Genomic DNA, 23,096 nt, shown 5'->3' with positions numbered 1-23,096 from the left:
GGAAGACTTTCGAAATATTTATTTTGATTTGATAAGAGGAGTTATTATTTGTTTAATGGATAATATGATCAGGAGAAGTGAATTTAATCCTATACAATGCGAGTATGATGTGATTGATCGCGAAAGTATTTTAGAAATTATGCTTCGAATCATCGTACAATGAAAACGATAACTCTTCTGGAACACGGTTGAATAAACTCATCGAAAATTCTGTCGGCTAGTCAGACTGCTTGTGTATAGTGAATTCTCTCGTTATTATTACTCTATCTGAAAATATTTGAAAAGTATTGAACCACCCTGGGGGCGTCTCGCGTATCTGTAGCTTCGAATTTCACGGGGCGTCTGATAATCGTTCTGCCACGAACGAGAAATCGTTCAGTCGACTGATGGCTGTTGGCTCATTTCAATCAAAATGAGAATACAAACGGTGCTTGGATGCTTCCTTCTTCTTGGCTATAATTCGGGTAAAGTGTCATCGATTATCGCTGTCACCTCTCTCTTTTAACTTAAGACAGGAAATAAAAAATTATAAAAATTGTGTTCTGTCTATGATTTTTCTTGATATTATTCTAGAATAATAGTCAGAATTTTTCTATCCGGTGTTTTACTATCATTCTGTTTAAAAATAAATGTTAACAACCTTAGTGGTATGAAGGAACATATTATATTTAGTTCGAATTCTAAATCTTTCAAAAAGATACAAAAGCCCATCGTTTAAGATGATAATAAGCTTCATGCTTTAATAATAACAGCCACGATCATTTTAAAAATTCAGTTTTACGTAATGTATGGATGTTTTTAGTGGTAACTAAATCGTTGAAAGATCCACTATTAAGTAATTTGTAAATTTAATTTTCGTTCTCTGTTGATATTAACAAAATTCGTCAAATTATTATTTTAATATTATAATTACTCCTTGTTTTTATTGTTCGTGAGGTTTATGAGGATCTTATTATTACAACTCTACTACTTCAGAGTTCTGCCATTCAAAAAGTTTCATTTCGATTTCAAATACTGTCTCAGCAATTGCTTTCATCGAGGATGTCGAACTTGCATACAATTGCAAAAGTCATGACACCGTCCCGCCAATGTTGAGGTTGAAGAGGTTCCTATTCTGTGAATATGATAGCAGTATTCGACCGACTCTGTCTCATCAAGTTGCCAACAACGTCACCATGCAACTACTACCAAAAATCCTGGATTTCGTAAGCGTCGATTAAAATACAAAATATATTTTTTCAAAATTATTTAAATTGTTCACAATCTAAAGATCTCGATCTTATTGTACGTCTGTGTTATTATTTACTGGAATCGGTCTCTAGGATGATTGGAATGGCAGAATGACACTGCACAGTTGGATGACGCTCGTAAGTGACGTTTATTCTTTAATTTACTTACTTATTTATTGTATTTCTCATAGAAGAATTCAAGCACTTTTCTTTGTAGGTTTGGAACGACGCTCATCTGTCTTGGAAGCCCAGTGACTTTGATGGAATCAATTTTATTCACGTACGAAGCGATAGCATTTGGATTCCTGATATTTCCGTTTATAATTCGTAAGCAACAGAATGATCGTCATTACATTTCTCAAAAAAATATTCTCAAGCATTCTCAAAAATCTTAGAATAATAGGAATTGACATCGAAAATATGAATTTTAATTGAAATACGAAATCAAGATTGGTCCTTTTATTAAAATAGAATCTTCCACTCATCTTGTGCTCTCCGATTTTGAAAAATCATCGATATTTCAATTATAAGCATTAGAAGCGCTAGAATATTAATTTTTCTTGAACTTAATTTCCTTTTGATCGAAATAAAAGATATAAATATATGTAAGATATATATATATATATATGTAATAAAAGATATAAACATAAATATATGTTATTGTTTGTAGGTATCTATCTGTATCGGTCTGTTAATCATTAAATATTTCATTTCTTTTATATAGTGGTGATATGATGTTCGACCAGACCGGTATACCACCGACGACATGTTTGGTCTTCAACACAGGATCGGTTAGCTGTGTACCATCGGTGATGCACGTTGCTAAATGCGCCACAGACTTTGCTTCATGGCCCTACGACACGCATCGGTGTCGAATTAATTTTGGTTCGTGGTCTCATTCGGGGGAGGAAGTGAATTTTAATCTAGACAAGAAAGCGGTAATTGGTATTGAGTTGAAATAGTTCCAATTTTCATAAATATTTTCGAAATTCTAAAGCTAGCGAAATAAGGCAATAGAATTTTGATAGACTCCTTGAGTGAAATTCGAGAAAATTTATGATATCTTAAATAATTGATATTAATTCTTCGTAGGCAACCTAAGTCGCTCGTACACCGAGTGAAATTTCATTTGTGAATTTCTTCCAAGCGAATCTTTAATTGTCCCGGGAAACATTTTAATTATTTTACTTGAAAACCGATTGTGTAACATAGTACAAGCTTCAATAAATATTCCAGAATTTTTAAAAGCTTAGAATAATAAAAGAATTGGAATAATAAAAGAACGTAGGACGCAGACGTCCCAGTTTGTTCACGAAAATAGAGATGTGGAAATATATGTACTTGTCTATGAAGGGTTAATATCTATGACGTTAATATTTAATCTTACGTGATTTGATAGTTCCAAATGGATGGGTTCGCGAATAATACCGAGTGGGATTTCAAAGTATTAAACGCGTACAAAGTATTAAGGAAATATAAATGCTGTCCAAACGATACTTATCCGATGATCGTTTATGAGTTCGCTATAAGTCGGCATTATGGTGTAATGCATACTACGTATATCACACCTGCTATAGCGATGATGTTACTTACGTTAACTGTACTTTGGTTGGATTCGAGATCAACGGAAAGAATGGCTGTGGCCGGTGTGAACTTAATCTGCCATATACTTTGTATGTTCGATTTGCATTGGCAGCTACCTCACAATGGTATCAATCCTCCAAATATATGTAAGTATTTGTTACATAATGCTAGCTAAATATAATGCTACTAAAACATAATTCCATTCTACATTCGCATAACTCATGCAAATATCTTATCCAACCATTCTACCACGTCCGTCACATTGAAATATTCTATTAGACTACCAAAGTAGATATCCTGCTCTTTGCTTGCCGGCAACTCATCTTGTAATCAACGTAATAATCGTAACAGATCAAATACTTGTTCTTTCAGTACTGTACTACCGAGATTCATTAGCTTTAGCCGTGTTCGCCTTAGTTTTAACCGCTGCACTCCGTAAAATGCAAGAAATGAGTATCGAGATGCCCTATTGGATCTCTACGACCACATCGTTCATCTTGAGTAACAGAGCTGGGCGTTTTCTTATTCTTACCGACGACGATTCCAAATTGTCTACCACGGGAATATTGGGCGGAGAAGGCGAGGATAATTCAGACTTACCAAAATCTGGAAGAGAACCGAAGGAATCGTCGTGGAGACATTTCGCTGCCATCATTGAATGGCTGTCTTTCTTCGTGACCATTTTCACCTACATTATCATTCTGATCACTCTTGTACCATCCACATGAAAAATCGTTTCTTGTTCTACGTTTCATCAAAAGTCAATTGTAGATTCTCATTGTCAATAAACGATCATTTATGGAGATGCCTCTTTTTCTTATTATATTTGTGGGAGTTTCGGTTACTCCTTGTGCGCATTCTATTCAGTATGTTAAATTATTGACGGATGGTGTTTTCCAACAATCGATTGAAGATTTGTAGAGCTATCAAATAAATTATGTACATAGATTTTTTTGAATTTTAATCTGAGTAACCTGTAGTAAATGTGTAGAACTATCAAATAAATTATGTACATAAATTTTTTTGAATTTTAATCCGAGTGACCTCTAATAAATCTATTTTTATTTATCGATATCGCCACAGACTGATACTATTAATAGATGCCTTTATAATAAATGATACTGATACTTTTTATTGCCTTTTGATAGAAATGTATAAATATAGATCTTTAAATATATCACCGTGACAAATAGTTAAGCATAATTATAGAATACGAACGAGATTTTATAATTAATTACAACTATAAAAGAAGCTGCTTATACTTGACCATACTGTAGATGAATCTAATTTCACTTTAAACTTCAAAAAGTATGATTCAAGATCAATATTTTTCACACTGCCAGTAAGACGTCACGATTTTTCTAACAATTTTATATTCAGTCTCGATTGTCTCATTGAAACGATCTTTCGAATAAAAAATCATCTAGTTCTATTTTATTTGATATTACAACTGAAAATTCTAAAATTGATAAAAGTTTAAATGATAAGGAAGAAAAGGGGGCGGTTTTCAACCTTCTCGGTTTAACGTTTCACTGGGCGTGCGACTGCTCTTCTCGATCTATCGATGTACAGTTGTGGATCTGTCATTTCGTTTCGTGCCCTCACGGTTTAAACATGAAGAATTTGTTTTCTGTTTTATTTGTGATCTTCAACGTTCTGTCATATAAACAGGGAATTTGCGCGATGCAGTGCAAAGACATCACCACCACTTCTGCGTTAACGCGGCTGAAAGATTATTTATTTTGCGATTATGATAGGGAAATCAGGCCCACAAAACATTATAACAACGCCACTATTATTAACTTGGGATTAAACATACAACAATTTGAAGTTGTAAGTAATTTTTCTGATGTGAAGATAAAGAGATTTCCTATTTCTCTGGAAAATTTCACAATAAGGATCTTTGTACATATTTCCTTGAATATTTCTTATAATTGTTACAGCAACTCTTCTTATACGCTTATTTTTTATAAGATGTACATTAATTACATAATTATGGATAAATAACACTGAAAGGATTTTAGTCTTTATAACTATAATAACAACGTATAATACATTTATAGATTTAGATATATTACCTTCTTTGTTTTTATTTGTTAGAATGATATAACCAACAGCGTTATATTCGATGTTTGGCTAAGATTGGTGAGTAATAATATCATTCTGATGTATTTTTGATTTTTATTAGATAACAGATGTAAGGAATTTAAATTTTTCATATTTCTAATGAATAATAGATTTGGAAAGACTCTCATTTCACTTGGGACGAATCGCAATTTGATTCTATCACTTCACTTCACGTAAAAAGCTACGAGATCTGGGTTCCGGATATCGTAACGCACAGCACGTAAGTTATCAATAGACTGAGAATTTTTATATATTTATGCGAAATTTCAAGATGCAAAAATGCACAGAATGTACGTAATGTGGAAAGATATCCAAGGTATGCACCCCTTGTTACAATATTTAATAACTAATGCAATTTTCTACTTAAGTGTCATCTTTTTAATTACATTCATATTCGCAGTCTAATTGTTGTTAAAACATCCCGCAGTCTAGTTATTGATAAAGATGTAAATGCAAATATCTACGGTCTAATTATTAATAAAAATACACGTCGCATGATTCAACGTTTATTAACAATCTTTGTAACGATCATTTTTAGCTTCTGAATTTCGAGAGTCCACCTGTTAAACCCATTTCAATTCATTCAAACTTTCGCTTATCAGATTTAAGTATTTAACTATTATCATTAATCTTGACATTTAGAACAGATACGGGCGTTGATGTTGAGATGCCACAAGCTGAGTGCATAGTACAACACGATGGTGTGATACTTTGTGTACCAATGACAACATACGCAACATTTTGCGAATCTGATCACACTTGGTGGCCTTATGATATGATGAATTGTACTATTCATATTGCCTCGTGGTCTCATGGGAGCAACGAGATTAGTTTACGTTCCTTCACATTAAACGATGTATGTATGAAACTTCAATGTCTCGAAGATCTCGTTAATTATCGTTAATTCTCGTTAATAATCTAATTCTTTATAAACTATAGACGACCAATTTTAGATTGTTTAATTTATTGATAATATGAGATATTAATGTCATTGGTAATTTAATGGATCAATTATTTGAATTTTTTAAAGAAAATTTAAGAATTCTTACGCTCTATATAATTCTCAGTTTTCAGAGAATTCGACCGAGGATAATTTGGAATGGGAAGTGGTGGATCTTTTTAAAAGTGAACGTGTAATAGTATCCAAGTACGGTTTAGGTTTTACAACCGATCAATTATCTTACCACGTTCTTTTAAGAAGACATTCCTCTATGAATACTACAACGTATATGACGTCGGCTATAGGTTTGTAAAATATAATGAACATTTTATGATAAATGGATGTGCAATATGATAAAAAAAGTTATTTTACATTTACGTATAGTCTTGATGATGATGACACTGATGGTACTGTGGCTAGAGCCAAGGTCCACAGAACGTATGATAATATCGAATTTAAATTTCATTTTGCATTTATTCTGCTTGTTGGATCTTCAGTGGAAGCTTCCATTCAATGGGACCCATCCTCCACGATTAAGTAAGTCTTTAATTATTTTGTTTTTAAAATAACGAATGAAATATAGATGGGATGATTAGGAATGAAAAAGTCTTAAATGAGAGAAAGATAAATTTTTTTTATTTTACGAATCCTTCTGATCGATGGAGATTATCATTGCATTTTTTTCTTTTTTTAGTTCTATTCTATGAGAAATCTCTTGCACTTGCCACGTTTTCACTCATATTGACCAGCATTCTGCGATATATGCATGAAATAAACGCTGAAGCACCTGCGTGGATATCCGTCACCACCGTTAAGGTTTTAAAAAGCAGAATAGGCCAGATATTTTTATTAAGCATTTTGGATCCGAAAGTATCGGCTACAATCGAAATGAACGTGGATGACAATACGAATTTAGTATCTTCCAATAAAAAAGAATCGACATGGAGGTACACTTCGGTTGTGATTGGATGGCTTGCCTTCTTAACCGTTTTATTCACTTACGTGATATTGCTAATTATTTTCTTACCAACAAGCAGATTCGCAAGTTCCTTTTAAAAATTTAATTTGTGAACAGACGTTTTTATTATAACGTACATTAAAAGCAGTTTAAAAAAATGTAAAGCATTCTTGATACAATTACAATGTTCGTTGAATTATTTGATCACAAGTCCCTAGATTGAAAAAGGTTGGATGTTTCAAAAAATCTTTGATTTTTCCTTTCTTTTTTTTTTAATAAATACATTTATTTTGAAAAACATCGGATCCATTTTTGCGAATCTTAACAGTGCGATCAAATTCATTTTACAATGTTCTTTTTACGTACGATGAATTGTAACAATAGAAAAAGAATGATATACCTCGATGAATCTGAGTGAAATTTGCTTTAGATGATATTTTATATAGATTTACATGCGGCATGAAATGTGTGAATTTTAGCGAATGGCAGAGTCATAAACTTGTAAAAGTGTAATCGCTAATAAGTGCTAAATGCAAGAATTAGAAAAGGCGATACTCCGTCGCTTATCAGAACTTATTCAGTGTTCTGTCAACAACTTCTTACATTATGTACATATTACATCCTAGCATTTACGCAAAGTACACGTATTACATAGATGTTAAATTATACACTTTAAAAAAGTGAAGGAACAGCTAATTAGAAGAATGAAAGCAATTCTAGATTTGTTTTACAAAGTTTCATTCATCCGTCCTAGGATAAAATAATTAGAATAAATGAAAGTATGATTTATGCAACAAATGCATTGCAAATTGTAGAAAAAATGAATTGTCAAAGAAATTATATGGGTATTGAAATGGCTATACAAACGCGTAGAGGAAATACAGTCGAGAGATAAGATGAAATTTCATTGTGATTGGTACAACAGATAATCTTTTAGAACTCGTGGAAGTGGAAGTAAATCAACTGCATTCCTTTTAGTATACTGTAGTATAGCATCACGGCAGGCACTTTGTAGAGTAGATACTGCTGAAACATATAATTATTAAGGAAAACGAAATTCCTCTAAAGATAATATACCTAAGAAACAAAAGGGACATACCACCATATAGCTGAACTATTCTGACTTGTTTTGTGGTACCATATACATCTACTACAGCACGTAAAGGACCTGCCTTATATGGTATGTCTTTTCCACATACACCTTGGTCTTCACCATTAATTATAAAATGCATTTCTGCTTTATCTGAACCAGCTTGTGGCACATACATAATTCCAATACGACTACCAGCATCTGTAGGTAGAATATACTGAGAAGAATCAACTGTATTTGGTCTAAGGGAATTAAATGGGATAACTCCTCGAGAAGTTTGCACATTTACTCCATCTGTGATTAATTTCTTCTCTCCAGATGGTATTCCTTCACCTTAAATATGTATAAACATAAAACTTAGTTAATAAAGATTTAAACTACATGAAACCAAGTTACAAATCCCTACCATATCCTTCAATACTGTCCCATATAGTATGACTTTTAGTAATGGCAAATATCCATGTATTACCAAGCTTAGCAAGATTAGGCATAGCGAACTGTGGCAGACTATTGTTTATGGAAGCAGGATCTATAAGAGTCAGTCCCAGTCTCATGTGTCCACTCCATCCTCTTTCAGTCTTCTCAATTTCCACCAAGAATATTTCACCTGGTTGTAGTGGCTTTTCGCTGAAGGCCAGAGAGTTTGCAAAACTAGCAGTACGATATGCCACAGTGTTGTCCTCTCTCAACATAATATTTTCCCCGTGAGTCGGGTGAAATCTAGTCACTATTTTCCTGGATTTCTCGGTCATCATAGTATATTATAATTAGTGCAAACGTCGACACCGAGCACCCGTACTACAAGTTTTCGAGAGCACTGCAGCAACTTGATTCCACGAGAAATCTCATTGAGGATAATACTTCGAGGAGAACAATTCAAATCGTTCCGATATGTCGCAGAAAAGAACGTGGATGAACTATCCGCGCCGTACGATCGACTTAAATGATACATTGGAATGTTTTCAATGATTTACATGGTTGCTCGAGGAACCTAGCGGCTGAAAAGTGAGGTTAGTCGTTCATTTCGGCGATCCTTCCATTGAAACGATTTTCTTATTCAGCACTATCGTTATATATATGTTGATTAAAATTCGTTGTTCTAATCAACTTCTATGTCGAAGTTAATTTTTGAACGAGAACGAAAACAGGCACAAGATCAACAACGATCTGACGGATAACTACGAGAAACGAAACAGAAACAGCTGATTGGATATGTGCTTGACAGTAGTGTATTGTCAGTCTTAAATGCCTCGATATTATGGAACGAAGTTTATTAAACTTTATACGAATGACATATACCGTGACATTTACCACGTGCTATGTAGGAAAAGAAGTTTTATTATTTCAGAAAGTGAAACAATTTTTTGTATAAGGTAATTGAACAAAATAATAAACTAATAAGATAATAAATTGAAACATTTTTTATCTTTCTCTCTTGTTACATAAAAAAATCGACTACATATAATTCTTTATTTTGAAAATAGGTGTTTTGCGTATTTCGAATACATGTTTCAAACACATTCTAATATCGCTCAAGATTTAACTCCGAGTGATCGTAGCAAATCAAAAATCGATTTGCGATATCGATTTATAAAGATGAAAGATTCGATGTTTCATTGGTATCGTGATCGTGATGAACGAAACATTAATTTATGAAATTTACCGAGTGAGTTTCTTGTTTATGTTATATTTTATATTTGTATTAATTATATTTGTTATATTTTTATTTTTAATAAGATTTCGTCAAGAATTTTTCTCTTGTAATTAATTTGATACATATAAATAATATTGTGGAAATATTTATATAATTGGGTTTATTTTTTTTTATAATTTTTAATTTATATAAATTTTATAATTTAGGTTCACTATAGAGCTATAAACTTATTTAGATTTGTTCGAATAGTCAAAGAATGAAAACAAAAGACGTGTACTTGAAATATTTATTTCACAAGCAATTTAAGTACAATCGTGGAGATGTACGAGTTACATATTTCTAAAATAATTTCTCCAACTCTTCTTCTTTAAACGCAATTTATAACATTCTTACAAAATATTAACACAAATAATCCATCCTATTATTGTAGCAATAAGATAAAAGAATAAAACATGATCGGATCGAGTGTTAATGAACGGAATAATGATTGTATCGATGAAAGTTATTGTCCACTTGTAAGTGAAAATCTGAACTTAAATCAGTTGGAGGATCGTATAATATGTAGGCAGAAGAAGGTATTTTATTTTTGCTGTTTTTACTTTCAACCGACAATATTATTATCTGTATATATTGTTAATGTCATGTTAAAGATTCAAAATGTTTTTTATGGTAATTTCCAACTTTCAACTTTTGGAATAAAATAATAATCGTAAATTTAATTCATAATATTCACGCGAATGAAATTAAAATAAAATATTCGATGACAACATTATATAAATTTATATAAAATATTTTTGCTTTAGCGTAGTAAAATTATAACATCGTTCAATCGAAAGTAAAAGTTGCCTTTGCATAGATACCTTTCCCAATATTAGATATCGGTATTGTCTTTTGTCCATTGGAAGAATATTTTGCTATACATTATGTATACATTTGAAATAGCATTAATTGGACGTTTCGAAACATTCAAATGACGGAGAATTCAGACCTTGAAAATTTATATATTTGCGAAGGTAACATTTTTGGAAGATTTATTTGATACGATACTTTGAAGTATTAATTTTTTTGTTTTGCTTTTTACGTTAATCAAGCTTATTTCGTTTTTTCCGACAGTCCTGGTTAACTTAAGAGGAAATAATTGACGCTCATTGTACGTGTCTTTGCTAATCCACCCGTTGAACGTGATTTTTCTTTACACTTATTAAGCAAGGATAACTGCTCGAATTTCTAACAAATCTCCTGAATGAATTTAAGAGGCAAACTTCTTCGTTTTCGTATATGTATAGATCTTTCTCTTTCAGCAGTTTTTAGATACAATCGTTTAGAAATTTCCAAGTTTAGGTAGCATTATACAAAAAAATGCGAGAAGTGTTAACATTCGTGCCTTTAATTACTTTTATTTCAAATTAGGTGCGAAACAATAGAATGCTACATAAACTGAAATTTTTGTTTAAATAAAAAATTAGATTTAGATGCATTTTGCAAGAATCACAAAGAAATTTCCAATTTAAACACGTATTCAGAACGATATGTTTCTCATCTGGCGAATCTTTCCTGACACAAAAATCTTTCTCTTTTCAGGTAAGAGATTCCAAACGGACAATATCCATGTTATCCATGCAGTTCATTCCACTTCGCGTCTTCGATTTTTACATGTTCTTGCTCACGAGACAATGAAGAATCGCACAAAGCGAAATTTGATAAGTTTTTTACTCCCCTTTGTATAATTACCATTCTTTCGTCGACTTTAAGGCAGATTTCGAGGTAATTGACGAAACGTGACACTAACACGAACCCCTTATTCGGCAATTCGGATTTCAATAATTTTATAAAGCAAATGATTCACAGAAAAGTGAGTTTCTTTGGAAGTTAAACAATATCAATTTTCTGCACTTCCATTTTGCCAAATAAAGGGTTGAACATTTGATTGAATAAACAGACAGTGGTAAAATGTACCACCTATACAGGAAGCAGAAGACGCTTCCGGTAGCCACTTTTTATTGTTCTCTTCCTCTACTAATATAGAGATCCACGACCCTTATTCCTTTGACTAATAATTTTATATATAGGATACAGACAATCACAGTTCTGGTTTTTTCAATTTAAAATGTCGTTATTAACAATTGTCATAAATAAATCGTTTTATTCCAATATAATACTACGCTGATGAAATATAATATAACATAGCAATAAAATGGAAGGTTAAACGAAATGGAACAGGAAATATTAAAATTAGGAAAGTGTCAATTGCAAATTGATAGAAAATGATTCTTAGTTGTACCTAAATTTGGAACTTTTCCTTCCTGATATTCAAAGCATACACCGATGAACACGTAGGAACGAGTATCGTAGTAAATGAACGAAATGTTCTTTATACTATTATAGAAATTATCATCGGTATACGTCAGTTCTCTTGCACAATCATTCGAAATATAAATTAATACTTAAAAAGACGACATTCCCTTATCATAAATAAGAACTAAATCACGTAAATAATACTGTAAAATTACCATGAACGTGCTAGCCTTCTGTCATCCAAACTGCTGCTATTTCATGAACGATAAATCTTTAATACTAAAAATGCCATACGAATCGTATCCTGTTAAAAAGAAACAAAAATAATTAACATAGTTCAAAAAAACATTCATACGTTTCTTAAAATCTATACACATACGCACACATTCATACAAAAAGATCAAATAATTAAGACACAAGAAAAGAAACGGCTATAAATATAATTTACACTATTTGGTGGTAAGAACAAGATTATAATGATTTTGATTCTAGGCTGCAAATTCCATTAATCGTAAAAATAAACTAAATCAGCCGTAACGTGTGTTTTTGTAGGAAAATAATCGATTCACTGTGATCTCGAGATCCTTCCGTCATTTTCTTATTGTAAGTCAATCACGCCGCGCACTTTCTATGAAAAATATCCTATCTAAAGCTGCTATGATCTTATGGTATCGGTGTTTGCGTCGTTGATTCAGCTACTTTTATTTGATCCCCTTCCTCCGTATTATTCTCCTTTTCTTCGTTTTTCTGTTCCGTCTTTAAGGCTATAGCGTAGTTGTTTAAGTATTCCACCACTTGCATGTGTCCGAATGTTTCTGCTTCATCGATCGGCCTTTTTCCCCATCTTAAAACCCGATATTTCCATGAGATATTGTTATTTTGTATTTTGGAATAAATTTGAAAATTAATCGAAGGACTCTAATCGAGAGATGAATTGACTGGGAATTTATTGTAAAATTTATCTTCTTTATGGATATTAGGGGATACAAAGCTAAAAGATAGAAAGACTAAGGTGGCACTTACCTGTCCTTAGGATTGTGAGGAACTCCACACTGTTCGATTAAAAATTCGACACAATCCAGATGTCCTTCGCTAGCAGCTAAATGCAGAGCTGTTCGACCATCATAATCCGACAGGGTCATGTCCATTCCGCTCAATCGATGCCTGAAATTAAATATAAATATAGATTATAATTTATATCCGTATCTCTACGGCTGTTTATGGAACACTAAATCTGCAATCTCAAAGAAATTTTTTAGGCAATTGAATATCTAAAAATTCTTAATTTGTAAGTGTTCTGATCGCAAATAATTGTTATAAATGATCAATAATTTTAATAATAGAAAAATATGATTGCACTGAAAATGTCGCAATGAGCGCGGCAGAGTTAAATAAAATACGTCTCAATAATAGCAAAGCTGAAGCATATTAATAATCAAATAATTAATGATAATAACCTTCTCATCGCCGTAACATCGCCACTGGCTGCGCTGAACAGAAGATTAACGATCGACAGCCCTTTGGTTTCGTATTTGTGCCTCCTCGGATCTTTCTTGTTAGTCGCGTGCTTCAGATTGTCGTACCTGTGATCATAGTAGGTGCTACACTAATCGGGACGGGATGGAAAACGACGGGACATCAATGAACACAGACGATGTAAAGAAGAGAGTAATAGGCAGAACGTGTTTGTTCGGGTTCGTGCAGGGTTTGCGTGTACCAGGGGTTGTGAGAAAAGCAAAGGAAGGAGAACAAACAGTTTGATTAATGTGTGTTATCACTGATCTCGGTGGTCTTTTTATAGCATAAACAATCAAGAAATTTGTTACATCTAAAAGTGGACATCTAATCGTTTAGATGTTTCCTAAGTTTCGTGTGTTTGCAGCTACTATTGTTTCTCTTTTTCTTTCACTTCTTTTTTATTTTTACAAAAGCTAATACGTTGTTTCTATTGTGATCGTTGGTGTGCAAAATGTAACTAAACGTAAGTTGAAATCTATGCAAGCACGCTAAACGGAAGTCAATAACATGCGTACCTATGAAAGTTGAACTCAGAGACGAGTTCCTGGCAGAATTGGACGCCTCTGCAGGAGTTCCCAAGGGGATCCAAGGGTGGAGACCACGTGCAAATACCCATCACGTTTGGTATCACTACCAAGAGACATCCTGACACTCCGGACTTCGCTGGTATGCCAACCTATACTCAATTACATAATTTATTTTCAATATCTATCAATAATAAGTTGCGAAGGATAAATTGATAGAACAGTTCAGAGGAAAGATAAACATTTCAGTAAAAAATTGCATTTTCGCAAGATTTTCATTTTGACTTGATTTCTTCTCGCGACTTATCTTTATTAAGCTGCTTTTGATGACAAGAATATTTCTTTCTAGCTTAATATCCTTCCTTAAAAAGGTAAAAAAATTACCTTGAACGCAAATTGGCCACTGTAGTCGTACATTCCACAGCTGTGCATTAAACTCAGAACATCTCGAACGCTGTCAGGCTTTAAAACTTTTTCTTCGGTGATGGGACAAATACCACCGTTGGCCAAAGTGGCTGCCATCACTGACATTGTGTCACAATTCGCCTCCATGGAGCAACACTTTACAACAAACATGTTATTTAAATATTTTCTCAACATCATTTTCCTCGTATTTTCTGTAACAAGTTACGACGAAAGACAAACCAAGAGAATTTACCTGGAAATAGAAATCCAAGATTTCTTTTAGATTCGATTTATCGGGATAACAATTGTGCTCCCTCATGTAGAATCCAAGTGCGTAATTTCTGTCAGCAGCTTCCCGTTCCGATAAAAACACAGCGTTGTTGAAGCCTAGATTCTCTTCACCAGCTAGCCTCTTGAAGTAGTTTATTGTAAAATCGAATTTTTCGGCTAAAGTCATTTCAGGCTTGATTAGAGACTTTAGGAGAGAACAGATTAAGATTGCCCCAGCGTTGATCATAGGATTATGAGGTTTCTCTGTAAGGAATTAAATATTTATACATATGTGTGACATTTGATAATATAAAAATAATAAAACATAAAAATATCAAATACATAAAACGATGGCAAAGAAACAAGAAATCTTAAAAAAAGCAATAGAGAGTATTTATAAAGCTAAGAAGAAAATATTCAAACTATAGCATTCGTTATAATTTTTAATAGGTAAAACTAATTTTTTATTTAGATTTTATTTTTTAATTGCGTTCATAAAAATATAAAATCTGCAATCTACGAATAATAATCTAAAACTTACTGTTGTAATCTAGCACCAACTCGTTGAAGTTTCTTCCGGATGGTTCCTGGCCAACGTATTGATGGACCACTTCCTGTCCCAGCCTATCTAAAGCGATCGCATAAGTCAAGGGCTTGCTACAACTTTGCAAAGTAAACGGGATCGAGGTGTCGCCGATGCTGAATCTCTGTCCATCGATCGTGCAAACGGAAACGCCCCAGTAATCTGGATTCATCCTCGCTAATTGCGGTATGTACGAGGCGACCTTGCCCTCCGAGTTCGATTTGCATTTCCAGTAGAAGTCCTCTATGTGCTTGGTGAAGCCCGACCAGTCGGGGATAATGAATTGATGCCTAAACGCCCGCGAGATCAGCACTATGTTCGGATTTATAATTCTGAAATACAGTTGAAATTTTAATATTAATTAAAGCCACTCATTTCGAATCATTTAATCTTGAACCGATCTAGATCTACGAATTTATGAACGAATCTAAGAAATCTAAATCTTCCGTTTCGGTAGATCTTTTTTAAATCATGGACAGTTGTTAGCAGAAACAAAAGAAATTGGTAGAATTTTTGTTAGCAATTTAAGTATCGCGAATTTTTATTTTTTAAATAACATTAAACGAGAGTTATGTTAATTCGCCGCGAGGAAATTACCGTCTAAATTGTTCTCTATTCAATTTTTGAGTCTCGTGAGATACACCCTCGTGACCTCCGCACTTCAAGTGTTCCTTTCGTAAATTATCCGTAAATTCTTGAAGTCTAGGGTCTTCGTTTCGCAAACCGGTGGTCCTCAAAGCCTACAATTATATGAGAATGAAATAATAAATGATCAATTACATGAAAATGAAATTGATGGATATACTTACGGCCAAAAACTTTCCCACCGCTAGGAGGCCGGTATCCTCGTTTTTAAACATGTCGAAGAGGACATCTTCCGCGTTCGTCGCTTGATCTTGATCTCTAGTGCTGAAATAAGTAGAGAAATTGGACGATTATTCGTTTCATATTTGTGTAATTTTAATTAGATCGCTGAGTATGGATGGAATTTGTAAAATAGGAGTAAAAATGCGGAAAATAGCAATAAAAATTCAAACTACCATCTTCTCAGTCTACGTTGGTGCAATTTACTAGAGGGAGGATATAACACGCTTACTATTGTGCATCATTCTACTTATATTCTTGCCACATGGCATGCAACTTATTATCTTGGCAAAGTGACGAATTTACTTGACTTTATAACATATATCTTTGCTTTTATCGATATACAATAATAACAAGTTTGGGGAAGACATACTTCACCACTGTCATGCATAACTATTACTAATCATATAGTTGATACAGTATAGTGGGTATTGTACGCATAAGCTAGGATCTATGCCAATATTCGTTATTTGTAAACGTAACAAAACATAGACCACAGAGACATTTGAAACTTGGATCTCTGTCTGAAAAGTTTCTATCGAGGGAAGCTAAATTTAGTTGTGGCTGCATCGTCATCAATACCTTGACTAACGAAGTTGACGTTTATTGAATGACGTAATTTGTTAGCACTAGTTTTTATTAGAAATTGATTAGATGAATGACACTATTTATAAAAAATATTATTTATAGATTTTTTATAGATGATAGAACTTATATAGTGACCCACAAAAATATTTGATCACTTATAGAAATCTTCTATGAATATATTACACAAAATATTTTAAAATTGCATCAGTACTGTAATGAGTGACAGTGATGGTAAAATCTTAAAATGATTTAAATAACACACCACGTATACATACCTGTATATAAATGTTCTCTATGGTAAATGTTCATTGTAAGTAAGTTAATTGCTTTTAGGGAGAATATTGTTATATAATACAAAAATTCGAGAGATTTGTTGTAAAGTTCCTCAGAAAACTTAAATTCACTCTGCAATTTCAATTATATTAAAACTACAAATTTCGAAGTTTATGGGAAATTATATCAATTCGAAGAAACTTGACAACGGTCTGTATGCATAGTCATAGTATTCAAGAAACGGGAAAACCTATTATCACTTCACCAAAGGAGAATTCAATAGCTACAATTTATAAAAAATGATTTGAAACATTCCACATGTTGCACCATGCAATAGTTGACAGCAACATAGTTGCACAGTACTCACTACATGTAATGACTGTCATGAATGAAGCTGTACTCGCTGCAAAAACAGAATAAGAACAAGAGATTAAAAAGAGAATCGTGTATTTTACCTAAGAAAACGCGCCAGCATCCTCCTCGAATTTTCACTCTTCTTTTCTAACCACATTGAACACGTAATTTTCGTTCTCATTGAATAGTATTCAGGGTCGACGAAGCTACTCATCGGCACTAATTCCGAATTTTCCATTGAACATTTATCGTTCAATTCTATACAAGGCATAACGATGCTCTGATCCATGTCCTTCATATTTTAATATCAAAATTAAAAAAACTTTGTATGTAACTTGAAATTAATTTACTATTTCTTGCAATCCAAAATACTTGATTGGAGAATTATCTACCAATTTTTGTTTAAGCACTGATCAATAAACGATTCAAGTATTAATTAAAAAAATCGATATTTCGAATTAATTGGCATATCGCTCCACACGACAGTCACAGTTTTGATTGATAATGTCGAATTCTACGATCTTGATGGACGTTCTCCAAACGGAAGATCTTTCAGAAGAGTCACGGACAATTCCTCCACAATTCTTATCAGGTTGGTTTGTACGAGATAACCGGAAACGCGGTCTTATATTAGCTGAGAAAAACGACCCCACTCGAACAAAGGAAAACACGATCCAAAAATAGCGGAAGATGCTAACAGGTAGCAATCTCCATGAGAGCGGTTCGAGTATGTATATTCTGGAGCAAATAGGTTCGGTACATCGAGATTCCGAAGAATTGCATAACTGCAAACAAAGATTGCCTACTATTTAGTTGTTCTGCTCCGTCTCTTTACTCATCTATTACTGTACTTCATGTTTTCATATTTGCGCAGTATCTCAATATTTTCCACACCATTTCCACATCTATCGAGCAGATTTAATAAGATCCTTCCATTTTAATTTCAATTCCTACATATTCTATTTATTTATTTTCTTTAACAAAATATTATAATGAACAAAATGATAATAAATTAAATAATTAAACATGGATTTATAATGTATAGAGTAGTTATAATATATATAATAATAAATGGAATTTAAATGAAAAAAAGCAGAATTTGAGGTAAATATCTAAAGAAATTGTGCAAGGGTATTTCCTAAGGAAATATTTCATATCAAAGAGCTTGTTCAAATTTTATGTTCGACGCATTGGTTGCATTATAGCACGATATGAACACGTGATTTACGCAAGCAAACGTTGAATACTACACAATAAATCACACCTGCGGTAAACAGTTGATTAGGCTTAATTAGAACCACTGGACCGTCGACAGTGACGATCGTGTGGTCAATAGTGACAAAAGCTTTTTAGTTCAATTTAAAGCCGACAATGCGAAAAATCTTATGCAAAGTTGAAGGTAAATAAAATATGCTTCCTACTTCGACAAATTCATTGAGACTTTCATAAATCTCAGATCTCTTTTTACATTATTGGAGACATTATATTTTAATTTCCATCGAAGGAAAAATCACATTTTCGCATTTATACAGTGTATATTATAATATAAATCAACCACAAATCGCAGAAATCATTTAAAAATAAATCATCTCGGGACAATTTTTGTGACTAATGAAAATGATACGATATGGAAATATTATACGTATGGTATTGATTTTTGTAACAATTCTTACCGTAAGTACGTTTTTCGAAAATGAGGAAAATCGTCTAGGAATGGTTCACAGAAGTCGAAACTGTCCATTATCTTCTGTCTTTAACGCGAAAAGCAATCGGTCGAATACTAATCGTCCATTGTTGAATGAGAAGCTCTATTATCTAAATACGTCTATTTCAAACACAAGACACTCTTCTGCGAAAGATCGAGTTTCTCGAAAGTCGAGCAAAGTTCTGAGAGACAACAAAGGGACATCCTTTGGAGTATTTAAATGGCCAGCAATGACGTTCAGACAATAAATTACAACCTATGGGGTCGAGTTCTCTGTCGTTCAATGGTTCTCAATTAATAATCAATATCATCTTTTCGATGTCATCAATTTACGAATCGAAAGAGAAGGAATTTTGAAGGATGATCTATAATCGAATTAATTACAAAAGGAAGAACGGAGAGATAACTGGAAGGTGACATTAAAGAGATTAATTTAAAAAAGATATTGCAATTGCTTGAAAGATAAGAATACACAAATGATTAGTGTTACAGGGGGATTTAAATGGAAATGGCAGAATCAATGGAGGAACAATTGCATTTTCTTCCTTTTTGTATCATGATAATTAACAATTCTACAAATAGAAGCGATTGAGAACCACCAGTATCGATTACTTCGGATTTATTGATACTCCATTGTGTTCCACTTAGTAGTACGGATCTATTTCTTCATTGTTACGAGAAACGATCCTTCTTTTTTTATCTAAATGAACGAAATGATTAAACATCTGCGAAGACTATTGTACTCATTGGCGTGGTTCAACTGCTCTGACTTCGTTCGTTGTTTGAATTATGCAATCGAAATAGTTTCATTACACTATTTGCAGAGGCATTCTCTCTTACGTATCACAACCGATGATTTCGAAACTAATGATTGATAAAAAGAAACCAGCGATTAAACCTTTGACGGTGAAAAAAAAATCAAAGAACTCGGAATGAACAATACATATTAGGAATAGTTGCTTCTTTTTCGTAAAGACTTTCTGCGTTTCTTTTTTACCTAAGTGTCGATGCTCCCTTCGTGAAATTGTCTAATTGCAAAAGTGATAAAATTGCGAATTAAAAAGAGGAATCAACTTTTGAGATTTAACATTGCCTATATGAAGTGATGTTCCATAATGTACATATCTCGTATAGATTTTGTATAGATTTTCATCGTTATACCTTGCGAAATCTCATATTCTCTGGAGAACTTAGTCTAACGTCGTAGTTTTCCTCTCACGGTCGGAGCTATGCGAAATTCGAGAATGTCACGTAATTACGGATCATTTTGCGCGATTAAATGTAACACCATTCGAGTCGTATCGCTTATTGTTAATATTAGTAGCTTCGTGACAGAGAATAAATAACGAGAACGCGCGTTCTTTGAAACGAAACTATAACTACAAAACATAATCGAGTTGTTTAAAACTAACTTTGTAAATAGATATCTTTTAGATCGCGCTATAATTACAAATTTAAAAATAATCGAGTGACTTGTTGTAAGAATTTAGAATAAAACAGAGGTAGAAGTAAGATAATGAATTAATTACCGTGTCTGTGCTCGTTCTAATTCTAAGGCACTTCCAAAAGCGGCATCCAAGTATTTTGCACGTCCCAGTTTCTTCGACGCTGGTACCGCCGCTCGTCTCTGAAATAATGTAGAAACTAGTTAGAACAAGCATGTTCGAAGAATATTTCGCTTTATTTTATTTTCTAATTTGTCGCGATTTGTTGGAGAACGTTTCGATTTTATTTCAAACTTGCTCAAATTTATTTTGAAACTTGTTCTTTTTGTTGAATGTTTTCATTATATAGTTCAAATTATCGTCTATCGATATTTGATTTAAGTGCCTTTAGAAAAATGTATTGTAATCTGAATTTAAATTCATTTAACGTAATATAGAATTGTTCTTAAAAATTAGTATGATTTACTACATCCATTCATTATTTCAGAATAGTAAAATTAAACGTATTTCTATTCTGTGCGTTTGCTATTCTATTCTGTGCGTTTGCTATTCTATTCTGTGTCCATTTTTCCATTTCAACGTCAAATGCGCTTTTCCATTATAAAAGCGGTGGAAATAAAAAGAGAAGGAGGCACAATTCCGCTTTTTAGAAACCGGCCCAACGATCGATAAACAAATTTCGGGTCGGTAAAACGTAGGAGGGGTGAAAAGTGGTGGTTGCCAAGCAATTCTGTATTGATTCTTCGATGAATCAACTACCATAGCCCTAAGCCGAAACCTGCCACGTGTACCCTTAATTCAGATCAGCAGGATCTGCATGAACGAGAACGAAAACAATAAAGGAAACGCACAATTGTTTCTATAGATGCTTCACTCATATTTTTCATCTGAATTCTGATCTATTCTCTGTAACTTTTAATCCAACTTTTAGTTGAATGATCGAAAGACGATTCAAATAATTGGGAAGTGGTTTCTCTTGCACTAAAATCTACCTTGTCTCCAAAATTTCATACATAGTCTCATAGAGTTTACAAGTCACAATGGATTTTATTAAATATATTATTAAATCTTAAATCTTCTTTAAGTCGAATCGAAAGTTAAGCTTTCTAATCTTCCAGGTTTTCTAAGGAAAAGTTCAAATACAAATACAAGAACAAATTTCGAATTTGAATTGCGGAAGAATAATTATTCGCAATTTCTTCTGTTTTCAACCCCTCTGAGACCTCTCATTTTTTCCACGATATTGGAAAACCAATTCTATAAATTCCACATGACTTTTAGTTATACTAGATCAAATACTATAAATGATAAATAACATGAGGCGTATGATAGCTCGTTGATGAACATTGACATCAATTTATCGCGCAGAAATGTTAACACGGTCCAATCCAGACGCGTGCACTCCAAGTAGCCGCGTATTTCTGTCGCTGAAATGGGACATTGCTGTCGCCCACGTGGACACACCGCGAACGAACAATTTTAACACGTCTCCTCCGTTATGTCAGATACCTTTTTCCCTCGAACTGTATACACTGTATGATTTGTGTACACATTTATACAATAGTATTATTTTTTACGCAAATATTCACAGAATGTTAAGATTAAAATAAAAGTAAATGTATTTTCATCGATATATGTCGAATATTTCGATAAAAGAATATTCAATTTATTGCGCTCTTTCATTTAGACTTTCGTCTTATTTAACAACGTCTGAGTTCTTTTAGTGATTGATCAATCAGCGACGATTCTCCCTCGAGGTCAGAAGCACCTCAACACTGTCTAATCAACGAATCCTCTAATCCTCTAGAAGATTCTGCTCGTGTCTTCTGAATACTTGTACTTTCCAAATTCAATTAGCGTAACCAAATATTCCAACATCCTTTAGTACCTTCGAAGACAAGTAGTTATAGAGTTTATCTAGTCTAACTCTCCACAAAATAATCAGAAAATAATCAATGTTGAATGCTTCTGTTGTTCTCCAAAATCAATTATCAGCAATCGAACGTTCTTTCATCCTCTATCCAACACATATTTCATAGTCAGCTGCAAAGTTTATAATCCTTTAAATATTTCTAGGTCCAGCTCTCTATAAAATTTTAAATAGGAAATAATCAGCCTTGAATACTGCTCTTGTTCTCCAAATTCAATTATCAGCGACTGAACATTCTTTCATTCTCTATCCAATAAATATGAAATTCTACAACACCTCTTAATTCCAAAGTCAGCGAAATCGTTCGAAATAAATTATTAAATATCCTCTAGTCTAACTCTGTATTGAACACCAAGTCCACGAAGCAATCGATGAGACATTCTCACGCCGTGCCAAAAAGCCCGAGCACTTGGCAATCCTCCAATCAATAAATCTACGAAGTAGAATCTCTCGGAATCTACTTGACCTTGCAATTCTTCGCACCTTATTGCTTGTGTGCAGCCTTCTGAGTCCGTTCGAGCCGACCTTGACGATCTTCAGCATTCTCACGCCCCTGACGATCGCCTCGCAGTTCATTCGAGCTGTTCGCCAAAGCAAAGCGCGACTGCGAAGAAGTAACTCGACGTGGATTAACTGGCACGAAGATTCACGTTGGCTGACACTTCCTCCTTCGATCTTCCTCTTCTAGACACACGTAAGTTCTCAGAAACGATGACACGAGAGACCCTCGACGTCCCGACAATAACGTGGTACTGAGGCA

General features: G+C 33.4%; 5 protein-coding genes and 1 long non-coding RNA gene across 30 annotated transcripts in view; 4 read left to right on the top strand and 2 right to left on the bottom strand.

Moving 5' to 3' along the window:
- The first annotated feature begins 1,197 nt into the window (after positions 1 to 1,197).
- LOC126865778 (neuronal acetylcholine receptor subunit alpha-3-like) lies at positions 1,198 to 3,616 on the top strand. Its single transcript, XM_050618681.1, has 5 exons — positions 1,198 to 1,367; positions 1,447 to 1,556; positions 1,954 to 2,167; positions 2,629 to 2,959; positions 3,186 to 3,616. Exons 1-5 carry the CDS (start codon positions 1,341 to 1,343, stop codon positions 3,539 to 3,541), a joined length of 1,038 nt encoding a protein of 345 aa, XP_050474638.1. The 5' UTR covers positions 1,198 to 1,340; the 3' UTR covers positions 3,542 to 3,616.
- Positions 3,617 to 4,211: 595 nt separating this feature from the next.
- LOC126865856 (neuronal acetylcholine receptor subunit alpha-5-like) lies at positions 4,212 to 6,946 on the top strand (the record flags this gene model as incomplete). The annotated part of the gene is made up of 7 exons (XM_050618748.1): positions 4,212 to 4,646; positions 4,914 to 4,958; positions 5,051 to 5,160; positions 5,583 to 5,796; positions 6,008 to 6,185; positions 6,265 to 6,417; positions 6,575 to 6,946. Coding segments are annotated over 7 exons (1,497 nt in total), but the record flags the coding sequence as incomplete, so codon positions are not given.
- A 382-nt stretch (positions 6,947 to 7,328) lies between these two features.
- LOC126865683 (neuralized-like protein 2) lies at positions 7,329 to 9,132 on the bottom strand. The gene is made up of 3 exons (XM_050618491.1): positions 8,335 to 9,132; positions 7,938 to 8,261; positions 7,329 to 7,861 (listed from the first exon to the last, which is right to left on the bottom strand). The coding sequence occupies exons 1-3, from the start codon at positions 8,681 to 8,683 to the stop codon at positions 7,743 to 7,745; spliced, it is 792 nt and encodes a 263-aa protein (XP_050474448.1). The 5' UTR covers positions 8,684 to 9,132; the 3' UTR covers positions 7,329 to 7,742.
- Positions 9,133 to 12,301: 3,169 nt separating this feature from the next.
- Positions 12,302 to 23,096, bottom strand: LOC126865673 (glutaminase kidney isoform, mitochondrial). Of its 8 annotated transcripts, none has more exons than XM_050618463.1 (12): positions 22,820 to 23,096; positions 20,491 to 20,588; positions 17,270 to 17,305; positions 15,987 to 16,086; positions 15,775 to 15,917; positions 15,136 to 15,509; positions 14,578 to 14,858; positions 14,304 to 14,480; positions 13,911 to 14,071; positions 13,335 to 13,478; positions 12,901 to 13,041; positions 12,302 to 12,721 (listed from the first exon to the last, which is right to left on the bottom strand). In XM_050618463.1, the coding sequence occupies exons 1-12, from the start codon at positions 22,910 to 22,912 to the stop codon at positions 12,541 to 12,543; spliced, it is 1,929 nt and encodes a 642-aa protein (XP_050474420.1). In that variant the 5' UTR covers positions 22,913 to 23,096; the 3' UTR covers positions 12,302 to 12,540. The 8 variants fall into 8 exon arrangements, with proteins under 8 accessions (XP_050474420.1, XP_050474421.1, XP_050474427.1 ...); XM_050618464.1 differs by having other exon boundaries at positions 13,335 to 13,460; XM_050618470.1 differs by lacking the exon at positions 22,820 to 23,096 and adding an exon at positions 22,613 to 22,712.
- LOC126865689 (uncharacterized) lies at positions 19,252 to 19,937 on the top strand. Its single transcript, XR_007689639.1, has 2 exons — positions 19,252 to 19,374; positions 19,454 to 19,937. It is a non-coding gene; the product is annotated as an uncharacterized LOC126865689 (long non-coding RNA).
- Positions 22,901 to 23,096, top strand: part of LOC126865686 (uncharacterized) — a 162,224-nt gene continuing 162,028 nt past the window's right edge. For 16 of the 18 annotated variants that reach the window (XR_007689638.1, XR_007689633.1, XR_007689626.1 and 13 more), the window contains exon 1: positions 22,901 to 23,030. The gene's annotated coding sequence lies outside the window, so the exon portion shown is untranslated. The remainder of the gene's footprint in view (positions 23,031 to 23,096) is intronic. The other 2 variants (XR_007689628.1, XR_007689623.1) reach the window with 2 other exon arrangements.

Source organism: Bombus huntii, chromosome 5 (assembly GCF_024542735.1).
Source record: "Bombus huntii isolate Logan2020A chromosome 5, iyBomHunt1.1, whole genome shotgun sequence".
NCBI classification, from domain to species: Eukaryota; Metazoa; Arthropoda; class Insecta; order Hymenoptera; family Apidae; genus Bombus; species Bombus huntii.
This window is presented reverse-complemented; position numbering and strand designations above follow the sequence as displayed.

Coding starts and splice junctions, on each gene's coding strand:
- LOC126865778 (XM_050618681.1), top strand. CDS start 1,341: ATGACACTGCACAGTTGGATGACGCTC. Junction 1,557..1,953: donor GATATTTCCGTTTATAATTC/GTAAGCAACAGA, acceptor TCTTTTATATAG/TGGTGATATGATGTTCGACC. Junction 2,168..2,628: donor TTAATCTAGACAAGAAAGCG/GTAATTGGTATT, acceptor GTGATTTGATAG/TTCCAAATGGATGGGTTCGC.
- LOC126865683 (XM_050618491.1), bottom strand. CDS start 8,683: ATGATGACCGAGAAATCCAGGAAAATAGTGACTAGATTTCACCCGACT. Junction 8,262..8,334: donor GGACAGTATTGAAGGATATG/GTAGGGATTTGT, acceptor TACATATTTAAG/GTGAAGGAATACCATCTGGA. Junction 7,862..7,937: donor AATAGTTCAGCTATATGGTG/GTATGTCCCTTT, acceptor ATGTTTCAGCAG/TATCTACTCTACAAAGTGCC.
- LOC126865673 (XM_050618463.1), bottom strand. CDS start 22,912: ATGAACTGCGAGGCGATCGTCAGGGGCGTGAGAATGCTGAAGATCGTC. Junction 20,589..22,819: donor GGCTGCACACAAGCAATAAG/GTGCGAAGAATT, acceptor ACATTATTTCAG/AGACGAGCGGCGGTACCAGC. Junction 16,087..17,269: donor CATGACAGTCATTACATGTA/GTGAGTACTGTG, acceptor TACTTATTTCAG/CACTAGAGATCAAGATCAAG.